This window comes from Schistocerca piceifrons, chromosome 3, assembly GCF_021461385.2.
Source record: "Schistocerca piceifrons isolate TAMUIC-IGC-003096 chromosome 3, iqSchPice1.1, whole genome shotgun sequence".
Taxonomy (NCBI): domain Eukaryota; kingdom Metazoa; phylum Arthropoda; class Insecta; order Orthoptera; family Acrididae; genus Schistocerca; species Schistocerca piceifrons.
In genome coordinates this window covers 616,530,032-616,554,240 of record NC_060140.1, presented here as the reverse complement: position 1 = coordinate 616,554,240, position 24,209 = coordinate 616,530,032, and the positions used below count along the sequence as shown (strand labels likewise).

The 24,209-nt window shown below is 44.7% G+C and overlaps 1 protein-coding gene across 1 annotated transcript in view; it reads right to left on the bottom strand.

Moving 5' to 3' along the window:
- The window catches only part of LOC124789895 (putative inorganic phosphate cotransporter), a 159,500-nt gene that overhangs the window by 70,057 nt on the left and 65,234 nt on the right, over positions 1-24,209 (bottom strand). Inside the window, exons 5-6 of the mRNA XM_047257415.1 lie at positions 10,122-10,345; positions 3,420-3,581 (exon numbers count right to left, since the gene is read on the bottom strand). Coding sequence (XP_047113371.1) covers positions 3,420-3,581; positions 10,122-10,345 — 386 coding nt within the window. The remainder of the gene's footprint in view (positions 1-3,419; positions 3,582-10,121; positions 10,346-24,209) is intronic.

Genomic DNA, 24,209 nt, shown 5'->3' with positions numbered 1-24,209 from the left:
ATTTTCAAAAGAACCTGGATAGCTCCAGTGGTTAATTTTGTAGTAAATAATTACATTTACACCAAGCGCATTTAGGCTACAGTCTACTTTTCTGTGCGGTCGTGGCATAAGCGAGTCTCTCATGCCATAATCCGATATACAGCCGTTAGTATCATGGTAAGATCTCTTGAAATTACGAGGCGAGAGTTTACAATGGTGATAGATTTGAGTAATTGTAGATAGCAGGTAGTTTCATATTTCTGAAGATAAGCTGTAGCCATGAAGCGTTAATATATCTTAAAAACTTATTTTACCAGTAGAATATTATGCCTCCCTTCGAATTCTGGAGTGTAAAGCTACTGTGAGCATGATTTACGTTCTGTATGTAAGTGATGGCTTCGGGATGAGAAATAACACTCTCAGGATTGCTTCAAATCTAAATTTCTACTGCAGTTTTCTTAGCGCAAAAGTATGACACGTGATGTGATTCTATACAGAAAAGTGCCAGGACCAATGGCGAAAACTCTCTTGTGGGAACTCTCTCTGAGAGACATACAAATATGTTAACTGAGACATTATTTGCTATGCAGGTGAATTTACTTCTTGTGCCAATGTCTCTCCTGAAGTTAAAATTTTTACTACAACGTATGCAATGTATGAAACGTTCTACTCATAAAAACTGCTGTAAAAAGTGTTTATGCAATAAACCCTATACTTCCTAATGGAATAGTAGGTATTATAATCCAGGCAATTTTTTTGGTGACTCATGAATACAATACGAGAGGGCACTGGACGCCCACGGGTTGGGGAAGTGTATATCATCCCGAAATGGGGGTTCGTTGGATGCGCTTGTCTACATGCTCGTTTCGCAGCTAAGTTGTTGGACCAGGCGCCGTCGTGTGTCTTGCTGCCATCCTTGATGACTTTCCCCCACCTGATGCGGTCTTCGGCGAGCTATTTCCATTTGTCACAGAAAATATTAAATGCGTTTATGTCGCGCTTGATGCAACCTTTAAAGCGCAATGCAGGTATTGCAGGGGCACACTTGGCATGTTTTGCCTCACTAAGTAGTGTGCATCAGAAAGACGAGAGTGGTCCATACGACACAAGTGACCTAACGATAGAAGGCGACTTTCCTTGAGACTGGCAGTGATACTCGTTAGCTTCACAGTACTCAGAACTATCTCATCTGTAACATCATCGCTACATGATATGCCTAGAATGTTTCGTAAGTACCGCAGATGAAAGGCGAAAAGTTTACTTTTTTGACGTATGATGTCCAGGTCTCAGCACGGTACAGTAGGTGCTCTGGACACATGCTTGTTAGACTAGTATTTTTGTTGTCACTGTAAGCTTTTGTAGTCCTATACTCTGGTGCGGAGCTTCCAGAAAGTGTTCGCCGCTTTTCCAATCGTCACATTTATTTCGCCTTTTAGAGAAAGATCCTCTAACACTTGCGAACCGAGGGAGCAGAATTTGGCGTCTATATTCAACAAGGACCCATCTTATCTTATGGCAGGCGTAACTGTATCCCTAGCCACAAACAAAGTCTTCATTCACAGGAATATAGAAGTGCTGTTTTGTCCACAAGCCTCTGAAGGTCGTCTTGAGTACGTGCTAAGAAGACAGCATCGTCAGCCAACAAAAGGCTGCTCACGATAGCGCTGTGATCTGAGTAAAGGTGCGGAGCAAGGTTTCTCGTCGGCATTGGTATGTACATGAAAGTCCACGTTTGTTTCAACAGATAAACTTTAACATTCTGTTTATCGTGTAGAAGACAGAAATATAACGTTAAAACCGGTGTACCATTGCTTAAGGTGGCTCATGAGCGCCGAACACGCCAAAACTACGCAGGCTTCAGCCTCGAATTGCCCTCAACGACCAACAAAATATATACGGGCGTTTTGCACTAGAAAATACTAATCATCACTACCAGACCACAAGAGTGCGATGCCTCGTTTTAGGCGTGCTCGGCGCTCACGCAGTACTGCCTTGTGGGCCGTTGGTAACATTGGAATCACTACTGGGGCCAAGGAGAAAAATAAAGTGAAGGTGAAGTCATTGCTTCCCACGCTGTCCTTGATGTTCCTTGTGCTTTTATAGGTGGTTTTTCGATGTTTTCTTTTTTTAATAACGATAGATTAATCATGGTTCTGCATGGCTTTCAGTGGTCATTACTCGCTGTGAAGGTGTTGATAGTATAGGTAGCCCTAAAAATTTTAATAACCGTGACGTTATTTCCCTTAGTCTTAGTGCTGTTGAAGTATTCAGTAAGGACATTGGTACTTTTTATTATTATTATTCCACGATGTCTTTTGTATTGAGGACGTCGTAAGGCGGTTCAAGATGAAGCTATTTATGTGTGGTGTAAAGAATCTACTGTTCGTAAAAATATACAACTTGTTGATGATTTTGCTGTATATTGTCATAAATGAAGAATCCTGATTTGCCAAAAACAGAGAAGCGGTTCTTTGTGTTGCAACTCTCAGGCGCATCCGCGATGCTCTCTGTGTGAGGTATCCCTGTGCATCTCTGGGAGTCGCAGCTCGCTTGCGTAGCGCTCCTCAGAGTTGTATGTGTCCTGTGGCCTGGGACTCGTTTCTGCGTCAGACTAATATGTTCATACTTCTGACATTCAAAGCTCCACACAAGGGATAAAAATTTATAAGTTAAAAAAATTACGGTTTCCGAAATATGAATTTATAACCGGTTCAGTCACCGATCCAAAAGAAGGATGTAAAATACGTATCTTATTTTGATACCTCTAGCCTTGTGTCGTGCGTCCATTCGCTGATATACTATTTCCGATTGCAGCAGAGCTAGCGGTATCACCTGATGATACGGTGAGGTTATCGTCTGAGTTAAATGGCTAATTTCCTGGATGAGTTGTACATAACCACAGAAAGCGTTCTTCAGCGAAGCAGGAGTTATCACTCTATTGCGTAACAGAAAGGGAACAGACGTACGTAACAGGTCGTAGGTATGAACTTAGGGAAATGATGCGCGGGATTAGCCGAGCAGTCTAGGGCGCTGCAAAATGGTTCAAATGGCTCTGAGCACAATGGGACCTAACTGCTGTGGTCCTCAGTCCCCTAGAACTTAGAACTACTTAAACCTAACTAACCTAAGAACATCACACACATCCATGCCCGAGGCAGGATTCGAACCTGCGACCATAGCCGTCGCGCGGTTCCAGACTGTAGCACCTAGAACCGCTCGGCCACTCCGGCCGGCTAGGGCGCCGCAGTCATGGACTGTGCAGCTGGTCCCGGTGGAGGTTCGAGTCCTCCCTCGGGCGTGTGTGTGTGCGTTTGTCCTTAGGATAATTTAGGTTAAATAGTGTGTAAGCTTAGGGACTGATGACCTTAACGCTTAGGTTCCATAAGATTTCACACACATAACATAACAAAACATGAGATGAGTTTTGTAGATATGCTTACCTTGCGAATGGGAAACCTGAGGATGGTCGCCATGTAGGTGGGTAGGTATGTGATTTGGCCGAAGAAATTCCATCCGATGCCCACGTGCATCATGGCGCATGCCCACACGCCAGGGCACTTTATGACGGAGCACCACGGCACCGGCGGCCTCTTCCGCTGGCCCTGCAACACGGGAAACAGACTCACTCGGATCGGCCTCCATTCAGATGGCTAGCAGACGGAAATCGTATCAAAAGACTCACAGGCTGAAATAAATAAGCAACAAGAAGACCGAAACAACTATTGTGCAGGGAGTTCCAAAGTGATCTTTACAACTTTGATCTCCTATATTTCAGACATGAGTATAGGTAGAAAGATGCAGTTTATGGCATAATGTTCACACCCATACACACATACACACACACACACACACACACACACACACACACACACACACACACACACACACACACAGACGGATAAGATTTTAGTAACCATTTAACAGATTTCAATGTGTCTGCTATCTCTAGCATGCAGAATATCTAAGCGATATTACCGTTCTTCGCATGTCCGACCTAGAATGTTCTTATTAAAGTGTGTATTGCTGCCCTGAAGCAAACTCGAATATCCTACAGGTAAACACCATCCTTCACAAAATTCAAAGAAAATAATTTAATGGGATTATGGCTGGAAATTTTGGGGTCAGAAAACTCAGCCTCCTCTGCCAGTCCAGCGACCAGTAAATGTGTCATCCAAAGCCTTCCTACCGATCGAAGACCAATAAGGATCATTTTATTGTGTGGGTAACTCCGTAATAGTGTCTAAATTGTAGCCGCACGGGATAAAGCAGTTTTCTGAGTGAGCCACTTATTTATTTCGTCATCAGGTGTTTTGATGGCGCACACCACCATCTTCAGGTGGAGAATTGTTTAGTAACATAGCTGGTTTTAGCTAAGAGCGTAGACGCCTTTCCACAGCACCAGACCAATTGCAACGCAGGTTCCGTTGCGTCTTTTGCTGTGGTAAATTTGTGCTTTAGAAAACGCACTGTTAAACTAAAAAAAATATTGAATTTATGAGGGGAAAGTGTATTTACAGGGGAAGTACAGTCGAAGAAAGGCTGCATACCCGTGTTTGTTGCATGTGCTCTCCGCTGTACACTTTGTTTACGAAACGAAGCCTACGAGAAAGAAGAAGGATTACTATATGCTGCTGGAATCGCAGATTAATCGGTAAGCATTTCACATTATTGTTAACTTCCTTGAATTTCTAGTTTTCGAGAAATTTTTTTTCAAACACGTTTGTCCCGAAATGCCTTTTATCACATTTGCATGCAGTCTAATTTAAAAAGTATATAACCGATCCTTATGAAAATTGATAGTATGATTCTTTATAAAATTACAAATTATATGAACCAACCTGTGAGATGATATCGTGATTTTAATGGTATTTTTCATTGCATAATTACAGAAATATTCGAGAAAAACGAAGTAAATTGTTCCAACGACTGCACAATTTTTATTTTCATTATTTTCACCTGCATTGAGGTTCATATTCTTAGAAAATAAGTAGTTAATGTAAAGACAAAACCTTTTTGATTTCAGACGAAAATCGGAATGGCTACACTGCACGCAATTGGAGAACTATATTCACAACCTTCAGCTGACATCACAGCGTAACTTCGTTATTTTTGGCTGAAATTATTCAAAAAATTCACAGAAACTGATCGAAATATGAATAAAATAATGTCACAATTTTATTAAATTCTCATTAATTGTACCCACCCAAAAAATACCCCAAAATATCAATGTCAAACAGCTTCCTAAATTGGTTTTCCCCCTTAAAATGTAAATGAATATAAAATTGTGCACTTTGAGACATGGCAGTCATATTTCATTCCACTGTCCATGCTCATTATCGACTGTGATATTACATCATACGTAAGTTAACGTGAAAAGTCATGTACTGTTTATTAGGGGTGAAAAATACACCGTACAATCTTTTCTGTTCGTTGATGCAATCCGCATAGAAATCAAACTTATGGTTATACTTGGGTTCGTAGTGGAGAATTTCAATATACTTGCGTTTAGTGCATTAAGTCCTGCGTAGCAGAGTATTTTAGCAGACATCGTCAAATATGTGCGAGTAATGTTTCCCCGTGTATGTGTGTATCTCCCATAGACAGTATTTTGGGAAAACAATTACTGTGTACAGATGTCTCCAGAAGCCGGCCGGTGTGGCCGTGCGGTTCTAGGCGCTTCAGTCTGGAACCGCGTGACCGCTACGGTCGCAGGTTCGAATCCTGCCTGGGGCATGGATGTGTGTGATGTCCTTAGGTTAGTTAGGTTTAAGTAGTTCTAAGTTCTAGGGGACTTATGACCTCAGATGTTGAGTCCCATAGTGCTCAGAGCCATTTGAACCATTTTTGCCCCCAGAAAAATGTAGACACTCTTTGATAGTCAATATTAGTGGAACAAAATGACACACCGCTACAATTATTGCACCGGGGTGGAGTGGGGGGGGGGGGGGAGGTCATGAGGTTATTTTATGTGATAAAAATGTGACCCTCATTATCAGCCAAACGACCTCGATGCGGCTGAACTGTTGACAGAACTACGGCTGTCAGTGTTGCCAGTGTGATAACCGCACGGGACGCCTCGATTCTAGCTAGTTGCAACCGAGCAGCGCTGGAAGCAGGACTTGTTGACGTTTTTAGTCGGCCAGAACTGTCCTTATGCACATCCTGAACAATATCGTTGGCTTCAAATTTATCCAGAATACGATAACTTGGCGTTGTACCTCCATCATGTTTTCGTACTTCCAGTACCACATCAGTACGTCTTGCGTTGCTCGAACGACATCTTACTTTATTCATTGCTGCACTGTCGTCTGCTGGAAAACGAGCCGCAAGATCTGTTGAGAGAACAATGGACTACGCAACGCGCAAAACGGCAATGGTGTGTCATGTTGTTCCAAAGATGTTAACTATCAAAGAGTATCTACATTTTCTGACCGCTCTGTTTTTGCGGATCGTATGAAGGCTCCGTGAATTCTTGTAATAGGCACATTTGTTTTGATCGAAAATATATCAGCGTCTTTGAAACACAGGGCCTCGACAACACAGTCTGTTTATACTGGACGAGTTTAGTATTTATTTGCTAGCCAAACATACCATGCCTATTATTTGATTCAAAGTATACGAATGTGTCACCAGAAGGAGCTCAACGACAGCACAGCTCGTGCGGTGAAAGAAAAGCAGTGGAATTTTACGGAGCTTTGTCAGTGAACTGTCACTCTCGACTAACAAAACAAATTGGTGCCAGTCAGAGAATGACGGTGCTTGCCTTTGGCTTACCTAACTGCCTCTGCAGCGAGCCCTTTTCTGTACAGATATACTTGTGCTTTACACCTTACTTGTAAATACCGCTGGAAAACTTGTACATAGGTGTAAGAATTATAACTTCGTTCGCTACGCTTACAACAACAATAAGTCGCAATTAGAACCAGTCAACACTAACACGTGGGTGTTACACTTAGTGAATAAGAAATTGAATGATTACATTGGCTCAGTCGTAAGTAAATCATGTGGCACACTTTGATTGGTTAAAATATACTGGGAAATGAAGGCAGAGGTAAAAGTATCTTGACTGGCTGAGCAAACTGCTTTAGAGAGATCTAATCGACTGAGTAGTCAATTACTTATTTCTAGAACAGCCTGCTCAATCAGCCCAGCACCTATCTTCATCGTGGACTATAGGGTCTGAAGATGATGTAAGTACAATAAATTGAAACCGGTCACCAGTTTAAATAAAATATTTATGCAATAAAGATTGTTTTCGTAAAATTTCATTGATATATCTGAGATCGCTGTTTTCCGTTCCAGAAAATATTTACTCATAGATTTATTTGACTTATGGAAAAGGGTCGCGCAAATGCTGAACGTCGTGAATCGGCACTGGTTGGAATAAACGCCAGTTATCTCACTAAAGCCTACCTAAGAAGTTTCAAGACCCAATATTAGAAGAAGAATCCCCAAATAGAACGGAGCCTCCTACAAGACAAGATTAAACTAACTGCAGTGCAGACACAGGCATTTTGTAGCCATCGGAAACATGCTCCTATCGGACCCCATATACCGCTATTTAAAAGACTCTCACTGGTAAGTGGGGTACCAGCTACCTCATTCTACCTTCCACAGCACCTTTAAAAATTTTCCCAAAAATTATGGCATGTGGCATGTCAACGTACTCATGCTCTTTTTAACGTGCAATCCACAAACTCCTCAAACTCTAACTCGCTCACACCCACAAGTCCATCCACTCCCATTTGCCCATTGTCACTCTCTTATTCATCCCATCTTATTGTCATTATCTCTATGTTTCTCTCTAAGCATCAGTGTCTCCTGTCTCACAGCCCCAGTCCCTTCGTTCTGTCCCAATACTACTGTCTCCTAACATTGTCACTGTCTCCCTCCTGCTCTCTTTCACAGCTACTATCTCATTCATTGCTTCCCACCGCTGCCGTCTCTTCTGTCACTTTCTCTTCCTCGTTGTCACTGTCGTAGACTCTCACTGGCTCTCACTCACTTCCACTTTTTACTTCTCTTTATTCCTCTCTCACTGGCGTTAGCATCTTCACTCTTTTCCTACCACTGTTCTGTCGCTATCACTGTGTTTCACTGCCACTGTGTCACTCACTTTTTCTCACATCAACACTGTCTTCTGCTCTTCTGTACCACGACCACAGTCTATTATCTACCGGTACTGTCTACTTTCACTTCTTTTACCCACTATCAACGTCTCCTTCTCTCTCAGCATAAAAAGGAGCGAATATGTATGCATGCCAAAATTTTTGTGAAAATTTTTGAAGGTACTGATCAGGGTAAATGGAGCAGTTGGTACCCACTTTACCGTCAAAGCCTTTTAAGCAGCAGGATATTCGCCTTTTTGTGTTCTGATAAGAATATTTATTCGTTGGCTGACTTCTATTCCTTGCTACAGCAGGACATGTCACTCAAATGAAAAGAATTTTATAGATTGAAAAACTTTGATTGTTTACTTACGTGAAATTGAAATAACACAAAACTAATTTTACGTCTCAGATATGATTTTTTCCATGTACTTCGGAACTCTTCTGATGACGGTAGAGGCTATTTCTCCATGCTATGTCACTTTATAAACAACATTTTCGCATCTCCACAGGATTTTACGTGCATATTCCACTTGTGCAAGTACGGTAATTTCGATCCTCTCTGTATCTCGGAAACGGATAAAGGTATCAAGAAAATTTTCAAGTTCTTTCGAGATCAGGATCTTAGGAATATATCGTAAAATTTATATCCATTTACTGTGCATAGCCGTCTTGGATCCGGTGTTTAGTTTTGGTACCCAAAAACCAAATTTTCCGGGTTTTTACTAAGAAATCACCAATGAACTAAATGATGCCTTCATAAACCCCTTAAAGCGCACCGTAGGCCATGTCTAATGCAAAGTGAACCAACTGATTTGCTTCATTTGCCTAATCTGGATGAAACTTCGATGCTGCACTATAAGATATTTACCGTAAGACGATCCTTCTATTGAGTGTACAACTGGCCCCTAGCCCAAGGGCTATCCAACACGCTTGATCTCTTGTATGTGCGGGGGTTTGCAACACACCACGTAGTAGTGAATGTTATCGCATGCACACCAGTTCTTCTTGTACTCAGTAAGCGAATAGTGGATGAAGAAACCCTAACATCTGGTCCAATGCGTTCTCTATCATACAGTTCGCAATTGTTTTGCGAGTGTGTATGTGGATGTAGATACGAGTTCGGTGCGCGACGAATTTTTTCCCTTGGCAGCAAGGAGGAGGAAGGGGAGGGGCAGTTGCCCTCTTCTGCCCCTAGCGAAGAGTTTGAGTAGTCCAGGACCAAGCGAAAGTAACGTCAATGGAACGGGAATGTGTGAGATGACGATGTTTATTAATCGAATTTAATAGTGACCAATGCATCAATATAGAATGTAAGAGGAAATAGTACGTGTTGTACACTTTAATGTGGCCTTTTCTGATTGGTGAAATTTGGCTGACTTCGGGGCAGTATGGAATGTTTACGCTCGTTGCAAATCTTAGTTGCGCAGCAATATTGTGCATCGTATCAATAAGGTCTCCATTGTGAAAGTTGTGTTCAGTTGTGTGTGTTACTTTGACAATTTTTCTAATTATTATTATGATTATTATTATTATTCATCAAATGCACTAACTCAATATACGTCCCTCTTTTTTATGAACAGCAAGCTGGCTGCTCTGGGAGTAGATGGCAGGATTTATTCCAGCAGCCCATGTGCGCCTCACAAGATTTTTCTCCCAGAATCCTTCGCAAAAGAGGCACCTTGCAGTGTACGTAGTGACACTTAGGTTGATTGATAAGTAAGAAATGACGAGATAAAGGAATACATGGATAACACTGACAAGAAGAAGGGACAGGATCATAGGGCACCTGTTAATACATCAGGGAATAACTTCCGTGGTACTAGAGGGAGCTGTTAAGTGTAATAACTGTACAGGAAGACAGGAAACTGGAAGATTGGAAGGAGATTGGAATATATCCAGAAAATAACTAGGGACGTAGTTTGCAAGTGCTACTGTGAGATAAAATGCTTGCCATCGGAGTCCGTGGCGTGCCATATCAAACCAGTCAGAAGGCTGAAAAAAGTGCAGATGTGGGCGGAGTGGAGCACCGACCTGCATCTTGTCCGTGCCGACTGAGGCCTCGATGTAGCGGCGCTCCTCTTCGGAAATCCAGGGATGGTCTGCGGGCGAGTCGTAGACAAGCGCGAGCCACGGCACGTACCACAGCAGGGCGATGGCGCCGAACACGTAGAAGGCCAGCGGCCAGCCGCCGGCCAGGTTAGAGTCGCACAGCAGGCCAGACACGGGCAGGCAAATGCTCAGGCCCAGGTAGCTGCCTGCCGCAGACACACACAAGCACGTACACTGCCGCTCATACACCACTCACAAGCAACGGCAAGAGTTGTAAAACTACCGTAGGCTACCGTGAACTTTCTTAAGTAAACCTTGATTCTGCTAGTTTTCCTATTAGCCTTGGTCAGTTAAAATCGTAAACGCATTACCCTTACGTAAGGTATATTGCATAAGTGTCAGGCCTTATCTCGTTTCGACCCTTTCTTTGTGTATGCGAGCAGTGTCTCACTATATTCCCCTAAACACTGGAAGTGCCGAACCGTCGAGAAACAGAGGGAAGATATATAAAAGGCTACATAACCCATGCAACATATCTCTTCTACATAGTTATTCACTTGCCTGTTATTTAAAAATAAACAGTATTTGTAGAAAAATTGTAATTTTCAGTGTAACATTTAGGTTTTATAGGAGAAATATTGATTAGCAGTGTTAAACAGAGGAGTCTTGTAGTACAAATTTTTAAAGAAGAGATGTATCATGTAGCGCTGGAAAACACAATTTCCCTGAAAAATGTAAAATTAAAAAAAGAAGGGCAAAATAAAAACATATATCGAACATGGTTTTAACGCCACAAAAAGGTAGTGGTACAGCAATATAGGACCAAAATACAGCTGAAGCGGTTATTAATATCCAAGATGAATAGTAATAGCTGTGGTTGCCCCTCCTACAAGGTTGTCTGCATATTAAACATTGCTTCAATACTTCGTTGAGCTGATATAGAGCATTTTTCTGCTACTCAAAAAAGGCTTTCACACTCATTAATAAGAACAGGAAACTCTCGCCTTTTATCATAATGAAGAATGTTCTATTGAGTGCAAAGTAACAGCAATAATCATACTTGCTTTTTTCATGGTTGTGCATGTAAATTGTTCTTGCATCAAAGTTAACAGCTTTGGTTACATAAAGGCACAGAAGTTACGCGATCGGCTCTTTTTGTTGCTTAGAAAATGCAAATTTATAAGGACATAAAATGCCGAATGGACGAACACCGAAAGATGTGAGGTTCTAATCACGTGCAAAACAAACAAAAAAATAAATAGAAGTCGTCGTCTCCCAGTTTCTCTCTTACGTGGTCATTTATGTTTCTTTCCCTAACAATCTTACCAATACCACCGATAATCGTACCATTTACTGCGTCATTTATGCACTGTACCACAACTACCCGACCGTAATTTTGATAGAGCACAACTCTAGCATCAACAAAATTGCTACAAAATCCGACCAGTAGTAAGGCTCTCCAAAACCACGATAAGTACCCCATACGCAGTGCTTGGCTCACGGAGTTCCTCAGACGTACAGAAGCTAAGCTTTCTGGTCACAATTAAGTCATGACATAATCAAAATCCTATTTTTTTACTATCCCCCGTGATATTTCGGTATTGAATCAGATTTAAATACTCTTTTCCGCCATTTCATTTCGTGCATTACAGGTGCCTACAACAAAGAGGTTTTGTGTCAGTTCTCCCTCATATTGTATCTTCCTATCCCGCACATTCTTGTAAGGTGTCGTTCCGAACACGATCCACCATAGAGATGCCACTGCCTTCCCTCGAAGTGCATTTCAAAAAAAAAAAAGGCTCTGAGCACTATGTCCCCTAGGACTCAGAACTACTTAAACCTAATTAACCTAGGGACATCAAACACATCCATGCCCGAGGCAGGATTCGAACCTGCGACCGCAGAGGTCGCGCGGTTCCAGACTGTAGAGCCTAGAACCGCTCGGCCACTCGAAAGTCCCGGCTCACACTCTCAAGTATTGTGTCGTACATAATACTTTTCATATTCTTTGGTTCACTTCTACTCCAGATTAAATGATAGTTGATATAATGTACACGTGCTTGACTGACTTTCTTGTGTTCGGATGTTATACGTAAGAACAGAATATATATCAAAAGCATAGTAATTTTGGAGGTTACAACGGTAAGTTAACAACCATTCATTGTTCACACCGGCAAAATGTATTTAACAATGTGTATAATGCAGCCCAAGATATTTAAAGTAAACATGAGTGTCGTTTAAATCTGCAAATTCACAAGTCTCTGCTTCTTGCTATCAGTACCTTAACACGGCATTAATGACATTCATAAGCCAATGTGAGAGGTAACGTGCTAAATTGTTCACATACAAAAATTCTTCAGGTAACAAATGTCATGAAGGCTTATTTCGATTTCTACAGAAGTATTGACCATAATAGCGTAAACTGTGAATTGGATATTGAAAGTCTATCGTTATTTTTGCGATAAATTGGTCATTACTCATCGAAAAATACGACTTTTGTAGAAGTGACCACAACGCCAAACGGCGGTAACGTGCATTGGAGCACAAAAAAGTTAGCACTGGCTAAATGGCTAACCCAGGGTAGAATTTAAAAAATTTAAAATGCTTCATAATTCACTCACTAAGAGATGTAATCTTATGTTAAACGCTTAACACAATAAATCAAGTACGATAGAAAGAGTATATATGTCTGGAGGCACTACATTTTCATTATTCATGCTGTAAAATATCAGAATGCCTACAATGATCGTCTGGGAGACCTGCGGGCGGCAGTCCTATATATGCCGCCCGCCGTAGGGATACCCGGAAATAGCAGGCGTCATGTGGCTTGGCGGATGCGAAATAGTACCGGCTGTCCAGTGATCGTGGCTTCCACCACACCGCATCGGATGGCGCAGTAAAGTTAAGCAACGTTAGCTGCAGGGACCTAGCTTGGCGGCAACCCGCAGAGCACTGCTGTGTGGCGGTGTGCCGGAATATTAGGCACCCGAGGCACACGACACCGACACACTCCTAAGGACTTCATTCTTGGTGTCCCGGATACTCTCACTCAGAAATTGTTGACATTCGAGCCCACCCCACGCATTTTCTATCGGGGACACAACCGGGGAACCTGTTTGCTGTGGGAGTACAACATCATGCTGGTAATTTATAAACACACGGCTCATGTGTGGACGAGCATCTTCAGGTTGTATAATGGCACCGTGATACTGTTGCATTAATTTTAATACACGAGGAAGAAGTATATCCGTGATCCACCGCTGTGCAATCAGCGTTCCCTCGGCTACAACAGCAATGGCTTCAACACATACGCGGTGCCTCCAATACCATGATGCCAGAAGTAGCCCCGTTGCGCCTCTCCAAAACGTTGAAAGAATGGGACCTCTGTCTAGATTGCAGCTATACTCCCCGACACCCGACATTCATGCAGAACCGCTGAACACAGTGCGACGACGTTCAGCAGCAGTCCATGCTTTCGAGTCACGGTTCCTTTCCAAAGACAGCTGTTTGTGTTCTGGCGTTGAAGGCACCTTTACATACGACGCTGATTCCCGAGTCGGGCTGCTGCTAGTCTCCGACAAATGATGCAGGTTGACAGAATATTGCAGGGAGCCCTTTACTGGTTCTCGGTTGGCAGTAGCAGATGTGAAGCGGCTACGATGAACCTGCTGCCCAATGCGGCAATCGTCGCTTGCGATGGTCAGACGTGGTAGTCTGGAACCTTGACGACGAATGTGCCAACCCTCCCGCGCTGATGTTTGCGAGTGTGTAGCCATGTAGTCTTCCGCAGCACTATTTCGCAATCTGGGATACTGAATGGCGCACCCTAAGTACAGCAAACAAACTGCCTGCTATCACGGAGACGACGAATGTGTGGCCTTCATCCATACAAGCCACTACTAGGGACTTCGTTGTCCTCTGCTGGCTCCGAATCGGCCATACTTGGCTAACATAATGGGCACCTACTCCGTCGCGAGGACCCATCTCGGTGTCGCTGTGACTCCCACATGACTGTCGTCTACAACTTGTTAGACTGCCCTATTTTAGCCACTGTGCGGCGGACTTTTAACCTTCTCAGCACCCTGCCTCCCGTGTTGGACGACTGTGCCTCAATGTCTTGTGTTGTTTTACATTTTATTCGTAAGGGGGGTTGTTATCACACAATCTAAGGGTGGGAGTAGGCTTTCGCTCCCAGGCCTCCACCCACCCTCCATTTCAACTCTTAATCACTTTTACTTTGTGGTTTGTTTGCCTTGGTGATATTTTGTCCCTATGTGTGTTCATCTCACCTTCTCTTTTAGGCTGGAGATTTTAGTGTGTTACTGAATGGTTGGCTCATCCTAATTAGTCTTGTGATCAGCCAGCCTCGGCCACCTGCTTTTTTTTTTTTTTGGTCATCAGTCTACTGACTGGTTTGATGCGGCCCGCCACGAATTCCTTTCCTGTGCTAACCTCTTCATCTCAGAGTAGCACTTGCAACCTACGTCCTCAATTATTTGCTTGACGTATTCCAATCTCTGTCTTCCTCTACAGTTTTTGCCCTCTACCGCTCCCTCTAGTACCATGGAAGTCATTCCCTCATGTTTAGCAGATGTCCTATCATCCTGCCCCTTCTCCTTATCAGTGTTTTCCACATATTCCTTTCCTCTCCGATTCTGCATAAAACCTCCTCATTCTTTACCTTATCAGTCCACCTAATTTTCAACATTCGTCCATAGCACCATATTTCAAATGCTTCGATTCTCTTGTGTTCCGGTTTTCCCACAGTCCATGTTTCACTACCATACAATGCTGTACTCCAGACGTACATCCTCAGAAATTTCTTCCTCAAATTAAGGCCGGTATTTGATATTAGTAGACTTCTCTTGGCCAGAAATGCCTTTTTTGCCATAGCGAGTCTGCTTTTGATGTCCTCCTTGCTCCGTCCGTCATTGGTTATTTTACTGTCTAGGTAGCAGAATTCCTTAACTTCATTGACTTCGTGACCATCAATCCTGATGTTAAGTTTCTCGCTGTTCTCATTTCTACTACTTCTCATTACCTTCGTCTTTCTCCGATTTACTCTCAAACCATACTGTGTACTCATTAGACTGTTCATTCCGTTCAGCAGATCATTTAATTCTACTTACTTTCACTCAGGATAGCAATGTCATCAGCGAATCGTATCATTGATATCCTTTCACCTTGTATTTTAATTCCACTCCTGAACCTTTCTTTTATTTCCACCATTGCTTCCTCGATGTACAGATTGAAGAGTAGGGGCGAAAGGCCTTCTTAATACGAGCACTTCGTTCTTGATCGTCCACTCTTATTATTCCCTCTTGGTTGTTGTACATATTGTATATGACCCGTCTCTCCCTATAGCTTACCCCTACTTTCTTCAGAATCTCGAACAGCTTGCACCATTTTATATTGTCGAACGCTTTTTCCAGGTCGACAAATGCTATGAAAGTGTCTTGATTTTTCTTTAGCCTTGCTTCCATTATTAGCCGTAACGTCAGAATTGCCTCTCTCGTCGCTTTACTTTTCCTAAGGCCAAACTGATCGTCACCTAGCGCATTCTCAATTTTCTTTTCCATTCTTCTGTATATTATTCTTGTAAGCACCTTCGATGCATGAGCTGTTAAGCTGATTGTGCGATAATTCTCGCACTTGTCAGCTCTTGCCGTCTTCGGAATTGTGTGGATGATGCTTTTCCGAAAGTCATATGGATGTCGCCAGACTCATATATTCTACACACCAACGTGAATAGTCGTTTTGTTGCCACTTCCCCCAATGATTTTAGAAATTCTGATGGAATGTTATCTATCCCTTCTTCCTTATTTGACCGTAAGTCCTCCAAAGCTCTTTTAAATTCCGATTCTAATACTGTATCCCCCATCTCTTCTAAATAGACTCCTGTTTCTTCTTCTATCACATCAGACAGATCTTCACCCTCATAGAGGCTTTCAATGTATTCTTTCCACCTATCTGTTCTCTCCTCCGCATTTAACAGTGGAATTCCCGTTGCACTCTTAATGTTACCACCGTTGCTTTTAATGTCACCAAAGGTTGTTTTGACTTTCCTGTATGCTGAGTCTGTCCTTCCGACAATCATATCTTTTTCGATGTCTTCACATTTTTCCTGCAGCCATTTCGGCTTAGCTTCCCTGCACTTCCTATTTATTTCATTCCTCAGCGACTTGTATTTCTGTATTCCTGATTTTCCCGGAACATGTTTGTACTTCCTCCTTTCATCGATCAACTGAAGTATTTCTTCCGTTACCCATGGTTTCTTCGCAGCTACCTTCTTTGTACCTAAGTTTTCCTTCCCAACTTCTGTGATGGCCCTTTTTAGAGATGCCCATTCCTCTTCAACTGTACTGCCTACTGCGCTATTCCTTACTGCTGTATCTATAGAGTTAGAGAACTTCAAACGTATCTCGTCACCCCTTAGTACTTCCGTATCCCACTTCTTTGCGTACTGATTCTTCCTGACTAATGTCTTGAACTTCAGCCTACTCTTCTTCACTACTATATTGTGATCTGAGTCTATATCTGCTCCTGGGTACGCCTTACAGTCCAGTACCTGATTTCGGAATCTCTGTCTGACCATGATGTAATCTAACTGAAATCTTCCCGTATCTCCCGGCCTTTTCCAAGTATACCTCCTTCTCTTGTGATTCTTGAACAGGGTATTCGCTATTACTAGCTGAAACTTGTTACAGAACTCAATTAGTCTTTCTCCTCTTTCATTCCTTGTCCCAAGCCCATATTCTTCTTCCCCTACAACTGCATTCCAGTCGCCCATGACTATTAGATTTTCGTCCCCCTTTACATACTGCATTACCCTTTCAATATCCTCATACACTTTCTCTATCTGTTCATCTTCAGCTTGCGACGTCGGCATGTATACCTGAACTATCGTTGTCGGTGTTGTTCTGCTCTCGATTCTGATTAGAACAACCCGGTCACTGAACTGTTCACAGTAACACACCCTCTGCCCTACCTTCATATTCATAAAGAATCCTACACCTGTTATACCATTTTGTGCTGCTGTTGATATTACCCGATACTCATCTGACCAGAAATCCTTGTCTTCCTTCCACTTCACTTCACTGACCCTACTATATCTAGATTTTCTAGTTTCCCTACCACGTTCAAGCTTCTGTCATTCCACGCCCCGACTCGTAGAACATTATCCTTTCGTTGATTATTCAATCTTTTTCTCATGGTAACCTCCCCCTTGGCAGTCCCCTCCTGGAGATCTGAATGGGGGACTATTCCGGAATCTTTTGCCAATGGAGAGGTCGTCATGACACTTCTTCAATTACAGACCACATGTCCTGTGGATACACGGTTCGTGTCTTTAATGCAGTTGTTTCCATTTCCTTCTGCATCCTCATGTCGTTGATCATTGCTGATTCTTCCGCCTTTAGGGGCAATTTCCCACCCCTAGGACAAGAGAGTGCCCTGAACCTCTATCCGCTCCTCCGCCCTCTTTGACAAGGCCGTTGGCAGAATGAGGCTGACTTCTTATGACGGCAGTCTTCGGCCGCCTATGCTGATTATTTATCAAAATTTAGGCAGTGGCGGGTATCGAACCTGGGGCCGAAGACGTTTTGATTATGAATCAAAGACGCTACCCCCCCTTTTTTTTTTAGACAGAAGAGGCTATAAAAATATTTTATGCCAGCTGCTCTCGATCCACTGACATTACGAACAGAAACAACGCACGCTACCGCTTTTTTTTTTTTTTTGCGTGTCCTTGTTGGCGAAGAAGCAATCTTTTGGAACAAAAAAAATTTTTTTTTTTCAAAGCCAAACTCAAATTTCTTTTTCCTTTAAGAACAATTTGTGAGGAATAAATAAGGAAAAGTTTTTTTAAAAAAAAAAGAAAACAAAGACTCCAATTATACTGGTTTCTCCTTCCAGTAAACAAAAATGTGTCTCCTTCGTCTTGTTGGCGAAGAAGCAATCTTTTGGAACAAAAAAAGTTTCTCAAAGCCAAAATCAAATTTCTTTTTCCTTTAAGAACAAATTATGAGGAATAAATAAGGAAAAGCTTTTAAGTCGTCGTGCGACTTGTAGTTAAAGTCCAGTTCTTACAGGAGCTCCTGAAGTGTATTCGTCTACAGCATGCCAGCTCGTAAACGTGTCTTCTCATGGCGTAGGCGTGGGTTCTGGGTAGCAGATCTAGTCAGTTCGGTTCGGTTTATGCAGTTTTCAGCTTCTCAGGGCTTGGACGTTCCAGCTACTAGGTGGGTCATCGAAAGTGCTCCGTAAGAAATTGGAAAAATATTGGTTATAGCGTGGGTTGCGTATCAGGACGCAGTGTCGTTCGTTGAGATAAGTCCAATATCCTAGCGTAGACTTGTCGCCAGAAGTAAAAAGATAGCGGATCGTGTGGCCACAGATCCAATTCACAGAGTGAGTTTTGGCGGAGGGGTAGAAAGTCTTATCGGGGTACAAAAGCATGTGGACGTCGATCTGAGCCGGTGTCTGGCGAGTAAGAAACGCCAAAATTCGCCGCGCAAGTGTCCAGACATCGGAAGTTGTGCCACAGTGGAACCGGTGGACATCCGTGTCATCCACTCCACAGTGGATGCAGAGGGATGAATCGGCGAGATGGATGCGGTGCAGACGATCTCGGTTAACTTGTTTGCCATTCACGGTGATGTACCACGCTGATTGAACGTCTGATTCGAGAAAACGCGCATGGATCGCCTTCCATATGTGTCGCCACACGTACTGTGGATACTTACGTTCGATGGGGTTGGACGGGCGGCACTTTTGTAACAATTCGGAGACTGTTTTCGTGAGGTACAAACGTGTAAGTGGTAAGGACCAGTAGATATAACTGAACTCCAGGAAAAATCGTTGCATGTAATAAAAGGGGGTTGGAATGGTCGATACCAGTACTGGGGCGGACAAGGAGGCCGGTGCAAAGTTGTGAAGCAGGGGGCTAGTAAGGCTCTGCGGGCAACGATGCCAAAGTTTTAGTTGGGAGCTGACGTATAGGGCCTTGACACGAGTCGGCACGTCGATGAGTCCCACCCCGCCACGATCTCGTGGCAGTGCAAGGGATTCATACTGCACCTTGAATAACATCCCCGAGCTGACTAAGGAGCCGAAAGCCATCAACAGTCGTCGCGCCAGGAGATTTGGGACTGGTAATACTTGAGCCACGTGTGGTATACGGGAAGCATGATACATGTTCACGTATTGCGCGCGTTGGATAAAGTCGAGAGCTCGTAGCCGGTGATCTGCGAGATTTGCTCTGATTGTCTGTAGCAAGCGTCAACCATTGACAGTCGCTGAGCGGCGCAGGTCTGCTGTGAAATCAAGTCCAAGACACCGTATGGTGGCGGCGACACTAAGGGGGGGGCAGCGCATCTCTCCGGCAAGCCCTTACCAATGAGCAGGACCTTGGATTTGGACACGTTGAGGCAGCTCCCCGACGCTTCTCCGTAAGTCGCCACCCATGTCAGTGCTGCTCGTACTTCATCTTCACTGCGCAGATATAGTACTATGTCTGCGTAGGCTGTACAACAAAAACGGTGGCCTTGCACAGCCATGCCTTCCAAACGTTGGCGCATGCCCTGGAGCAGGGGTTCCAAGGCGAAAGCATACAAAATTGTGGACAGAGGGCATCCTTGTCGTACAGATCGTGCGATGACCAGGGACGGTGTAAGACGACCATTGTACATGATTTTAGAGGTTGCACTACTCAACAGGCGCATAACCACTGTGACAATACCTCCAGGAAAACCCATATGCTGAAGAACTGTCCGTAAATAGAAGTGGTCAACACGGTCGAAAGCCTGGCTAAAGTCCAGTGAAGCCAAGGCGCCAGGGAGACGCTGATGATGCGCTAATTCTATCATGTCTCTGTAACGGCAAAGGGCCGTACGGATGTTGTCGCCTCCTAGGGAAGTCTGGTCGCAGGATGTGACGTAACGTGCGACCTTCTTGAGTCGCGATGCCAGTAGCCGTGTGAATATTTTCATGTCGCTGTTGAGCAAAGTAATTGGTCGATAGTCCTGGACCCTCGATAACCCGCGCGGTTGATGTACGGGGATAATAATTCCTTCTAGAAAGGCGCTCGGGACCACTGTCATCGGTGACATCAGCTCTTGTGCGATTGCCGTCCACGTGGAAGTCAACAAATAGTGAAAACTTTTATAAAATTCGATGGGTATACCGTCAAGTCCAGGAGATCTGTTATCGGAACCGGCCTTGATAGCGTCTACCACTTCATCTGTGGTTACTACGTCTTGGAGGTCATGCACTGCATCCTCTGGAAGAGTGTTCGTAGTAAGCTGAGCGACTTCTGTGATCAGTGCTGCAGAATGCGGTACGGCTGCGTATAGCCCGGCAAAATGAGCATGGAGAGCACGACCGATGCTTTGTTGGGTGTCGTGCCGGCGCCCTTCCACATCAGTGAGGACTTGGATCAGAGCTCGTCGTCGTCGTTGTCTTTCCTGAAGGAGGTGGTACATCGACGGACGTTCTTGAGGGATTTGATTAGAAGCTCGAGAACGGACTACAGTGCCTTCCAAGTTACGCCGCATGATCAAGGAGATCTGCGCCTTCGTGCGATGGACCATCGACTGCCGGGCTGGCGAGAAAGGCATCGTCGTACAGTCACGTAGAATGGTGTAGTAGAAGTGCAGGGTATTAGTTTGCCACGCCTTTAATTCCTTCCCATAACTCATCAGAGTCTTCCTGAGAGTCGGCTTTGCACAGGAGAGCCACCATGATAAGGTGGAGTCATAGGCTTCTCGACAATGGTGGCATCGTGCCCACGCTTCTTCGACCATACGGCGACAGTCTGAGGAGGTCAGGTGAGCGACATTGAGTTTCCACAGACCACGACTATGCCACACTTTCTGTCGGGCGAGAGTGACGTCACAGAGGAACGCATCATGGTCCGAAAAGGCCAAGGGCCAGACTTCCGCATGACGCGTGCCATCAGCAAGGGAGCGGGTAACGTAGATGCGATCTATGCGGCTTGACGAGTGAGGGGTGTAGAATGTATAGCCCGGTTGAATTCCGTGGAGCTTCTTCCATGTGTCAACAAGTCGGAGACGGTCGATGACCACTGAGAGAGATGCACAAGGGGAATGTCGCGGGAGTTGGTCCGCGGGCTCCTGTGTCGAGTTAAAATCCCCACCGAGTACCAAATCTTCCTGCATACCGGTGAAGAGGGGTGTGACGCTTTCGGCAAAAAAAGTTTGTCGGTCATGACGGCGGCCAGTGCCGGGCGGAGCGTAGATATTAATAATACGCACGCCGAACAGTGTGAGGGCCATACCTCGCACAGTGGGGAGGTAGATGACGTCCTCTGCATGGAGTCCGTCGCGTAGCAGGATGGCGACGCCGCTACCGGTATCGGATGCGGGGGAAACATGGGCGTTGTATCCGGTGGGAACTAGGAAGTCAGCCACAAACACCTCTTGTGAGAGTGCTATATCCACATCCGCAGAGTAAATAGTGTCTCTGAACATGGCCAGTTTATGGGGGGCACGAATGGTGGCAAGATTCATCGTGGCGATACGATATTTTTGTGTACGGCCATCCTCAGTATTTGCAGAACGTGCGGTAGAAGTAGCCGGCAGGTGGAGACCCGCCGGTGGTCCCGCCGTGGTGATAATTACTGGCGGGGCGCCAGCCCCAGTGTCGCCGAGGTGGACTCCTGTGCAGACACGCTGGCAGTCTGTTCCACTTCTTCTTCAACGTCATCGGCCCAGGAAGCTGACGACGTGGACATGTGACGGTCACGTATTTCCGGAACGGGTGTTGTGGATTCCGCAACATGAGTGGCAGGGGGACCGCCGTCATCATTCGTTGACAACGGCGAGGACACGTCCCTGGCTGGGAGAGTAGGCGTCACAGGAGGGGCGCCTGTTGCTGCCACATCGCGTGACTGGACGCAATGTGGGAGATCACCGTCAGACATCAGGTCGACAACGCGTGGGGCCGTCTGAGAAAGGGCGTCATCAGAAGGCGTTCGTCGTCGTTTCCTGTGTTTGCGAGGCGACCGCTGTTTTCTGATGTGGCCTTCTGAATCAGAATGTGGTCGCCCGTCGTCTGACGCCGAACCCGTCTGGACAAAGGCAGACGTCGGCACGACACCGAGGTCGACGTCCATGTTTCCTACAGGAACATCGGTTTCGGTCTGCAAACCGGACGGTCCTGAAGCGAGCACTGGAGGCGACGCCGTGCTTGTGTCCTCGGCGCGTTGTGCGGCGGCGGGTGGCGTTGACGATGCTGCTGGCGCAATCAAGATTGGTACGACGGGGTCCTGTGCAACCTTGGCGTAGGTCATGGGTAAGGACGTGACCGTCGAAGCCTGGGTCTCTTCACGTAACGGCGTCTGTATTAAACGGCGGTGTAAGCATTCGGAACGTACATGTCCCTCCTAGCCACATCCTGCGCACGTTCGTGGCTGTCCATCATACATGACGATGGCCCTCACACCGCCAATCAGCAGGTACGATGGGACATGTTTCGTCAGCTCAATTTTTATTTGCCGGACGCCATTTAATACCGGGTAGGTCGTAAATGTTTGCCACTTCTCCGCGACGTGACCCAAGACGGTGCCATATGGTTGGAAAGCGGCAATGACCATATCCTGAGGCACCTCGAACGGGAGCTCAAACACCCGCAATGTCCGGAGACCGAATCCAGCATGGGCGACCGTCACAGCACCCATATGTCCATCAGAGTGTTTAAATTTCAGTCCGGTGGCATGACGGTGAATTATGTCATTGCAAATTTCCTCCGTCGACATCTTGATGTAGACAACACTTCCAGTGATGGAAAAATGTATGCCGATTACGTCCTGGGGGTTCAAACGTAGATCCTCACGTATGAACTGTTCGACTTCGAAAGCTCTGGGTCGTGGATGTTCGGCCTGAAACGTTACTTTGATCGTTGCACGGCGGTACGAGTGCGCCATGGTGTACGTTAGTACTGGACTCGATAGACACAAACACCGCGACGCGGAAGTAAACACCGCCGAGAGCGGAGCGTCGGACGGCGCGCGGAGCAGCTCCGCACGCTATCACGGCTGAGAGCCGACTGAACCCCTAGACTACGGGTACACCTGCTATATTATTTTAATACCATCCACTCCTCTGTAGTGTACGTCTTCCCCATTCTGGCTAGCTCCTTTCGTTTCTTCTTTCCGTGTGTCTCACCTTTAGTATTCCGCCCTTTTCCTTTCCCCGACTCCTTCTGGGTATTGTTTTAACTTGAGCCCTGTTTGCATAAGGAAAAAGGGACTGATGACCCTGTAGTTTGGTCCCTTTAGACCCCAAACCAAATTTATTAATACTTACTAGGAAGAAGAGAAAGTAATCGAATTGGTTTCTGAATCCTTTCGAAATCATCAGCATGCCGAATTTCAGACTTTTTCTTTTCTCGGTAATCCACTGTTGTACGTTTTGCACAAGTTTTACAGAACTAATCCAGTACACAGATTTTATTCTGATCACCAAATCTAATACAAAAGTATCCAAGATAAGCTCTCTATAGGTCATTAACACGTTCATACCGGTGTTGATAATTTCGATTCTCGCCCTAAGGCCTCGTATTCACGCTTTACTTCATCTGCCAATGCTTCTTTTCTAATTCCTCGCTGTAGACGGCGGTCTTAATCAAACGCCCTAGGCTGCTAATTTAATACAGGCCTATTGAAATTTTGATTTTAAAGTGGCGTAAGGCCATTCTTTAAAAACAACAACAGATCGCATAAAGTTATTTTAAAGTAATCAGAAATTATGTGGTATCTCATTTGTTCAGAACGCTCTCTTATGGAATGGTCACACAAAATTGTATTCATAGCTCTTCGTTGCACTTAGCTGATAGGCCATACGTTAGCGTACTGCTAGTAGCATAGTTGGTAGACTCGAGCATGTACCACAATGGTACATGCCGCCCAATGGGAGGGTCTAGCGTGAGCCACTGGTGGTCGGCGTGAACTTGTTAAACACATATTCTCCGCATATGTAGAAAAACATATCAGAGTAATTTGCACATGTTCCTCTACTTGAAATAATTTTATTTCTATTCAGTAACACAAAT